We start from the raw sequence: 9,118 nt of genomic DNA on the forward strand, positions 1-9,118 counted from the left end.
AAGACTTTAAAAGCATGAACTTCTTTTTATTTGTTGTGTATTTACCTTGAATGTGTACTTCACCTAGAATCCTAGACCTAAAACCTGGTAAAATCTTCTAATCTTGTAACATTCATTCTTTAACTATTGCATTGTGCATTTCTTAACAGGCAGAATTTGCTACTGCTGTCTCAAATGCGCGAATAAAAACATGAATCACATTGATAAAGTATTAAAGATGAGCAGATTAAGTATCATAAGTGAAATTCAAGAACTGCGAAAGAAAGCCAGTAGAGGTAATTCAAAACAACAGAAGAAACTCAGTATATTGAGTTTGGAAGAGACATTCCTTTGGAAACAGGAAAAAGAACCACGGGAATGGAACTTAGAGCATTTATAAATGTTAGTGATTTCATAATGTGCTGTTTGAATAATCTACCACAATCTTCCTGGAACTTTGTCACGCCTGTCAATTGTTGCAGAATTCGACTCAACGCTAGCAGCTTTTCCTCAACGTTCTAGATCCACTTCACTCGCACCAGTCAGAATTTAATTCCACCAATGATAATCTCCATTGATGATAACTTTCTTAGCCTATTATTAGAGCAAGGTTGCAATGTAGTCATTTTTACAACATAACAGCAGCATATAGGACACAGAACCTTAAATCACAAAGATCTTGTTTCCATGGATGCACAACCTAGTATGGAGCCAAATGCAGGCTCACACATTGGTCTAATCTCCCTCCACCTTAAAGGTAAACTCAGTGGGTTGCACACTCTAACTGTGCTCAACTTCACAATGTTAAACTTCCCGGTCCCAGATTCCTCCCATCGCAGCACTCTTCCTCCCAAAACATAAATTTCATTTCTCAGTGCAACAAATCCATAATCAAAGACCTCTAGAGGCCGGGGATGGTCAGATAGAACCACAGGAGGTACCAGACCTCTACGATGCCACTCCGTGTTATCGACATCCCTAGTTTCAATGGCGCTCCCACCCCAATCTACAACTGTGCATATATGACCACCATCAAGTACCTGAATTCCCAAATGCATGGCCCTTGAAAACGGCCAAGTATCATTTACACTTAGCCATGTTTCATCGGATGGATCAAAAACAACAGATGTCTCCTGCTCTAACAGCCCAACAAGGTCCGTTAAAACATAAAATTTACCATTGTATGGTAGGCCTATGCAATCCATCTGGGGACTTGGCAGAGGTGGTAGGTCTTCCCACCTGCAACATTTTAAAATATTAAGAAAAACAGTATAGGATAAAACATAAACATTCTTCTCTCTTAAAATTCTGTCAAATTAAATATCAGACCATCCTTTTGCTTCAAAGAGAAAAACGGAGTAGAAGTTAGAAGCAACAAGGAATCGTTTCCAAGATAAATTAACAAGGTACATAAGTTTCTAAAGAACTACGACCCAACGGCACATGTAGTCAAAGCATCAAAATTTATTTCCACTGGATATAAACGTTCCACTGATACACATTTTTGAGTCCATGTTTTCATCACCCTTATACTTTCATTAACCTTTTCTTCTTATTTTACTTTTAAATTGGGAAGTATTTTTCATTTCATAAATATAGTATATGTCGCATATGCCTCTTAAAAGCTTTTCTTATAAAGTTTATTGCTGCTTAAAAGATTGATGGAAGTACTGTTTTCTCTCAAAAATAGTATGCACATTTCAATTTATATGACGACTTTTGAGAGATTTAAGACTGACTTTTGGAACTTATGTTCTTTAACATGCCATGAGGTTTCCACGGCTATAAGATGATGTCATTAAAGAATAAAGATAATTTGAGAAGTTAAAAGTTAAATTTTTTCCAACTTTGGAAAGACGGGCTGCACCCTAAAGTTGTCCGGAAAAGTCACTAACACACTAGTACTTTACGGGTGACCTACACACACCCACACCCAATCCTTATTTGAAGTGGTGTTATTTTCGCCCTAAAACATACAAAGCCTGTCCCATGGTACAGGGTGATTCACACGCACCTGCCACATCAGCATTTTGGGTGGTAATAATTACATTTTAAACAAGTATAGAAGGGTAAAAGATCACCCGTAAAGTATGAGTGTGTGAGTGACTTTTTCGGACAAGTTTAGGATGCAACTTGATGTCTTTTCCCTTCTCTTTTTTTTTTTGGATAGATTAATAAGGAAATAGTGTTACATAAAATGAAACATACATACTTGCTAAGAAATATGAAATTGGAATGCACATAAAGGAAAAAAATTCTACCATATATAAACTATGACCTTGTAGGGTGTGGAGGTTGCACATTAGGGAAGAAGGTTAGTAGGTGTGGAGTGTTGTCTTGATTTTTGAGGGGTTCAGCTGTTTTCTTGTAGTTGTTCTGTTTTTGATTCCATCATCATATGTTTATTCCGTTTAGCTTATCGCATTATTTTGTGTTGCTCTTGTTTCCTTTAGCTGTTTTGTTTCTTCACTGTCGTTTTCCTTTTCATTATTCTAATATGTTATACTCGGGCCGAGGGTCCTCCCGGAATAGTCTCCTAACCTCCAAGAGGTAGGGGTATAATCTGTCCTCCCACCTATGGGATTCCACTGGGTATGTTATTGTTGATGTTGATTTTGAAAAGTTGCAAAATTAAATTTCCATGAACAAAACTATAAGTTACATGGATACTCCCATAGAAAATAATTTGACAAGGAAATGTAATGGAACAATGTAGATTCATTTTGACTGGAAAAATAAATTCTCAAAATTGGCAACTAACCAGGAAGTTGCAACAAATCTAGAAATCCTAACATGTAAAATTGTTTAGTGAACTACACGAAGGTGATAATTGAGAGCAATTGGTTCCAACTTCCATCACATCATTTCCAAGAAGGGAGTAAAAACAATGATTCCCACCTTATTAACGGGTGTGAGTAAGAAATTGATCCATCGAATTAGCACCCCAAACAGGTGGAGGTCGCGGATTAGGAGTGTGTATCAATCGATTCGGCTCGATTTTAAGTATTATTGGTTCGATTTATCGATTTTTAAATATGTTAAACCAAAAACCGAACCAATAAGATATTTGTTATCAGCTTTCGATTTTAACTGATAAGAATATACTTTCAAAACAAATATATGATTTGTCCAATAATTTTACGCACACAGGCATACATCGAAACAAGCAAATCAGACTAAATTGCAACAATAAAGACTAAAGTAATACTAAAACCTAAAAGGTAAATTCAGAGGCCAGAGTTGAGTAATGTTAATTGTGTAAGGTCCATATATATTAATTATATTAATATTATTATTTTTTGTTTGATATCTATGTATGACTAAAAATTAAAATAGTAATTTATTATATTCTTAATGGGTTATCGGTTAACCCATTTAGAAACCTATATCGAACCGTGTTTGTTGTATTATTAGTCTTATATATTTCCTTTTCAATTACTGAATCATTTCATTGTTGTTACTCTTTCTTTTCATTGAATGCCATGTGTTGCTTTCCTTATTAATTGACATGTTTTCTTCACTGTCACATTCTTTTTCATAAATACTTTAATCTGTTGCACTTGAGCCGAGAGTCTTTCGGAAACAACCTCTATACCTCCACGAGGCAGGAATAAAATTTGCGTATACTCTACCCTCCCAGACCCCATTTGGGGGATGACATTGAGTATGTTGTAGTATTGTCAAATGCGCGCTTAAGCCCGAAGTGAGGCTCAAAACATGTTGAACGCTTTGCCTCACTTGAAGTACATTTTAGTTTCGTCATCAATGTTCTAAGACATACTTCTCTTTGCCAATGAACCTCTTGTGAAAAGGAGACACTAAGCAATTGATATTTCATTTTATCGTATTTTTTTTCCAGTTTCTTTGTTCTTATATTTGTCATTCACGCCTATACTTATTAGTCTAGGACTAAACATATATAATTGTATTTGTTTCTCCCGTAACAAACTTTAGAGCTTTTTTTCTTTTGATAACACTTGTATGCTATTGTTGTATAGGCACCCTAAAGTGGTGTTACAAAGGGTAGATACTAGTCCATGAGGCATAAAATTCAAATAAGTCGTCGTAGGCAAGAGACTACATGGATAGGGAAAATGCCTAACAACACGACACAAGAGGGATTAAATAGGAACTAAAATCATTGTGAAACCAAGACATAAGGATAAAGTTGCAAAGTAAAGAGATTCGACTATTGCCAGGTAAGGGTATTTTGTAAGAACCAATTTGAATGGAGGACACAATTTTACTATTGCTACATATAGATAAGAAAACTTAAACTAAATGCTAGGATGATATCAATAACTTTGTCCAATAGGGCCCAAATGACCAATAAATCTTTATAGGAGGATAGTTGAATAGTGATGGTTCATGTAATAATTGGTTGGGAATTTCCATTATTTGTTTTAAGGAATGAAAAAGGAAACATCAATGTTGAGAAAAGTGGGTGCTCCACCTTTTTAAGCGGTGACGTGATGCGAAGGACCTGCGCTTCAATGGCATGAAGCTAGAGAGGAGCAGACGTGGGAACTTCAACCCCAAAAGTGCGGCGCGAGCAGATACCCTCTCTATTCTCCTTTTTTATGTCTCCTTGGGCTCCATTCCAAGTTTGCTGAGCCCATCTTGTGATGTCATTACAAGTTGGAGCGTCTTCAGCTCTTGCAAAGCTCCCCACTAAGCAATCTGTCCAGCATGCCTTTTTCCTATGTCTCTCTTAGTCCATTTGTTCTTTAAAAACATCTCTTTGTAGCTCTTCCCCCATCTGATTTGGTTAAGGAGTCTAGGTTGCTTGTTTGTGATTAATTTTGTACTATTTCCATCAATGAAATTTTCTGTTTTGCTATTAGAACATTCCACCCCTCATTGAATGTGTTCACTGACAGGATAATTGCTGCTCTGACATTTCCTTTAACAGTAATTACTGAGACAAATCTTCCATATTGATTGAACTTTTGTGTTAAGAAAATGTTGGTTGTGTTATCTTTGCATTTCCAAGACTTGAAGGTCTTTCCTTTGTTCTCCGATGCCTCCCTGAGCCTTTTGCATATCCAAGACATGGCTCCCTTGCTGAGTATCAGTTTGCTCATGTAGTATCATGCACTTCTGATTCAATCATACCAAATCCCTGGTTTGGATTTAGATTCTGTGATTCATAAGATTTGGCCCCAAGGCGAAAGAGGATTTTGTTGTCCATGAAAAAAGGTGGTATCTAGATGGCTGCTCCGATGGAGGAAGTCTACCAGAGAGGGGAGAGGCTGGGTCCAGAAGGGACTCCTCAATTAAGGGTCATTAAAAATGTGCCTGGAAGCATTTGTGGAGTGCTTGTATTAAGATCCTCGTGTGTTACTCTGAGTCTCTTTCCATTGCTCTTACCCGGGGCTTGGCTCTATCGTAATGTCCTTCATCACCCCAATGTATGCCATTGATACACCTCCAGCCTTAAGGCATCTCCATAGGACCTCCCCGACTTTATCATATACATTTTCTAGGTCAATGAATATCATATGTAAGTCCCTCTTTCTCTCCATTTACTCTCCCCCAGTCTCCTCACAACATGAATGCTTTCTATAGTCGATCATCCAATATGAATCCGAACCGGTTCTCGAAAATAGACACACCCCTCCTCATCTTCATCTCCATCACCCTTTCCAAAACTTTCATAGTGTGGCTAAGCAGCTTAATACCCCTTGAATATCAGCTTGTAGTTATGAATCTCACCCTTGTTTTAGTACAACAGGATCATTGTACTCCACCCCCCACTTTTCAAGCATTTTGTAGTCTTAAAATGATATGAACAGCCCCCATCAGCCATTCCAAACCTTCTCGTCTTACCTGTGTTCTTCAAGAACTCCACTGGAATCTCGTCTCCCCAATCATTCTTCCCATGTTCATCCTAGGAATAGCTTAACCTCATTAATCTTTATACACCTACAGTACCCAAAATCACAACATCTCTCAGATTACTCCCATTACCTGGCACAATCTCCCTATCCCCTTTTCATTCAACAGAACAAAGCTCCCATGAAAGTCAACTGTTTACTTGGTTAGTTGCTAGAAGGGCCTGTCTTACACATGAAAACCTTCAAAAAGGGGAGTCAACGTTCATAGTAGGTGTGTTCTATGTCATAAGCATTATGAAGATGTGAATCACCTTATTCTTCCCAGACAATTCACGTCTCACATCTGTAGCTTCTTATTTAGTATTTTGGGGGGCAAGGAAAACTTAGAATATACATGGTGGATTATATGGGAAGAAAGGAATGAACCTAATGGTAGAATTTTCGAGAGCAAATCGGAATCTGTAATTAGTATTAAATAAAAATATACATCTTTTACTTTATTATTGGTGCAACATAGCTATTGCAAACAACACTGATGCCATCGTTGACTCTTTGGGGTCACTACACCTTTCGTATGGCAACACCGTTGCAATTACTTCACAAGACGAACTTGTCGCTGATTCTAATATGTACTACCTTACACAACTAAAAAAATGATATATGTTGATATGAAAAACTTAAAACACGCAGAAACAAGAGAATAAGAAGTTAAATAGTCTGGTTCATAAATCATTGTCAGTATGCTTGCAATTCCATTTTGAGATCTAAGATTCATTGCTTGAAGACACAGTACTCAGCTCAAGAATAAAAGGATCGTATTTTAACAGCTCTGTCAACACTCAACACAAACAGGTATTTTACTTAGAAGCAGCACACATCCAGATAAACATTCACATGGCATTCCCATACTCCGTATATTCTGCTATATTTCATATCCAAGTCCCTAAGATAAATTTAACAATCTCGACAACAATTGGATAACTTGTGATCCAAATAATAGCATGATAAACTACTTATATACCCCAATCTAAGATCAGTCCTGTATTCAAAAAGCCATATTTCCTTTTATACTTAAAATTCATAAAGGAATGCTTGCTCAAAAAAATATACCATAATTTTCTAAAAACATACTTGTCTGTCAGTGGATTATAAACTTCAGCAAGAACAAGTCCTCCTCCCGATGATGTGTTGCGCCCTCCAGCTACATAAACCTTACCAGAGACAACACTGCAGGCAAAGTTAGAACGTGCTGTTCTCATACTTGCAACATTTCTCCACTCTTTTCTGAAAGGATCAAATTGGAAAACTTCATTTGTCGTCAGGGCTGTTTGATGGGGAATTACTTGATCACGTGCTCCATATGTGCCGCCAATCAGAAGAAATTTATTCAAGACACAGGCACATGAGAAACCAAGGTGCTCTTGGTCAGGGTGGCTCGTGGGTATCCTAGGCAGAGGGTGCCACCTATCAGCTTCAGGATCATAAGCAACCCATTGATTCTCAGATCCTCCAGTCAGAACAAATAACCAGTTTCCAGACCAACCTTCTCTAGCTTTATAATTGGAATATTCTGCACTATGGAATAGCTTCCTCCATCGCCTACTTACTGTTTCAAGAATGCCATGATATCCGTGTGATATCATTGCTAGACATCTCAATGCCAAATCATCTGGTAGTCCAGGTATTAGTGGTTGATCAATCGTCTCCCTGCAGAAAATTACTTTGTAAATGACTTAACAGTATGAAATACAGGTGGATGAAAAAGAATGCAGATGCAGAGTTCAGGATTTGGAATGTCACAACAAGAGATGTATGGAAGTTTTTAGTACATGTAGTTCATTAGCACTTGGCCCCATGTAAGTACAAGAAATTTAACAGGTTAAGGAATGATTTTTGGGCTTAAGAACCCATAACAAGGGGCACAATGGAAGAAAAAGCACGGCAATAAAGTACTGCATTCCAAAGTACTACAGACAGCAATTTCTCCTCAACTGAAATAATGGAAGAAGAGAAAAGGAAGTGACTGAATAGTACACACAAAAAAGTAGAAGAAAAGAACGGATAAGAATAGAAAGATGGGTTATAGCAAAAAGGAGCTCCAGGATTTGAGCTACTTCAAGCCAACAATTTGTCTTAAACAAGCAATTGCTGATTTTGACAATATCCCAGCTTTGCTTTCTTTTCTATGACCTCTACTGTTCCCCAAAAACATATGTTTCGAGCAAACCCTAGTTCATGTACCTCAATGTCATCAAGGGGATTAAAACAGATACCACATTTCCCTTCAAGAGAGAATCCAAAACATAAAACTCAGATAATAAAGCACCTAGTTTTCATGATCATGCACCAAGACAAGGGGTGAGTTTATGCACTAAAATTTGGGGCAAGTGAACCCGTGGTCTCTCCTAAACTAGGTATTTTATGTATATATTTCTAGAATTGGTAAATAATTATGCACCCATCCTACACGAAGGAAAAATGGCGATCCTGGTTAAATGTTGAGTTATTTACATAAAAAACTAGCAATCAATTCCCACTTAAACTATTTTTTTTGTTGTTTTAGTTGTGCATCAATGTTGTATACAAATCCTAAATTCCTCTCTGACCAAGACAACACCACAAACATAAAATGACAATCCATCAATAAAATGAATTTTAGATATCTCGTTCTTTGACCCAATTGGTGTAAACCCATTCTAACAATCTTCGCAAGGCTACCCTTTATTGTAATGGAAATAATCAAAGCCAAAAATCAAACACAAAATGATGAAATGGAGACTTGCTTACATTAATAAGGTCACTCTCTAAGAGCTTGAAAATTCCAGATACTGGGAATCGGTCATGAAATTCAGCTAGTCCAAAGGATTGTTGAAGTGATGCTGCATCCGAGTAAAACTTCTGGCGACTCCAAGAGAACGACGGCCGATTATCTTGTGGAAATTATAGAAAGTGAAAGAGGGCTTAACAATTTGATTGGGTTTATCCAGACTATTCTGAGAACATTTTTACGACAATTTTAAACAAAATGAGAAGGAAAGCCTCAACTTGTACCATTTTGCAAAGCCGGCTCAATAACTTCTAGTAATTCTCAAATGAATGCATATATTTGATGAAACTATAACTTAGTAACCCCTGTAATTTCACTTGCAATGTGAATATAGTGTTGAGTGTTTGACCTAAAATAATATAAGACGTTATTTATTGTGTGAAATTTGTTATTTTGAAATTATAATTTTTTGAATTAATTTATTTGATTTCTCAAGTGGAATAAGATAACATTAAGGGGTTGTTTGACTGAGAAC

General features: G+C 36.9%; 1 protein-coding gene across 1 annotated transcript; it reads right to left on the reverse strand.

The window, feature by feature from the left end:
- Positions 1 to 204: 204 nt before the first annotated feature.
- Positions 205 to 8,891, reverse strand: LOC107024259 (F-box/kelch-repeat protein At1g16250). Its single transcript, XM_015225197.2, has 3 exons — positions 8,604 to 8,891; positions 6,948 to 7,523; positions 205 to 1,218 (listed from the first exon to the last, which is right to left on the reverse strand). Coding segments are annotated over exons 1-3 (1,149 nt in total). The 5' UTR covers positions 8,606 to 8,891; the 3' UTR covers positions 205 to 647.
- Positions 8,892 to 9,118: the final 227 nt, after the last annotated feature.

The sequence above is a fragment of the Solanum pennellii genome, chromosome 7, assembly GCF_001406875.1.
Source record: "Solanum pennellii chromosome 7, SPENNV200".
Taxonomy (NCBI): domain Eukaryota; kingdom Viridiplantae; phylum Streptophyta; class Magnoliopsida; order Solanales; family Solanaceae; genus Solanum; species Solanum pennellii.

Bases quoted from the DNA above. Each gene is read 5' to 3' on its own strand.
- LOC107024259 (XM_015225197.2), bottom strand. The intron at 1,219-6,947 runs GTATGTTTTTAG...AAAATGTTGCAG, and splicing joins TATAATCCACTGACAGACAA to GTGGGAAGACCTACCACCTC.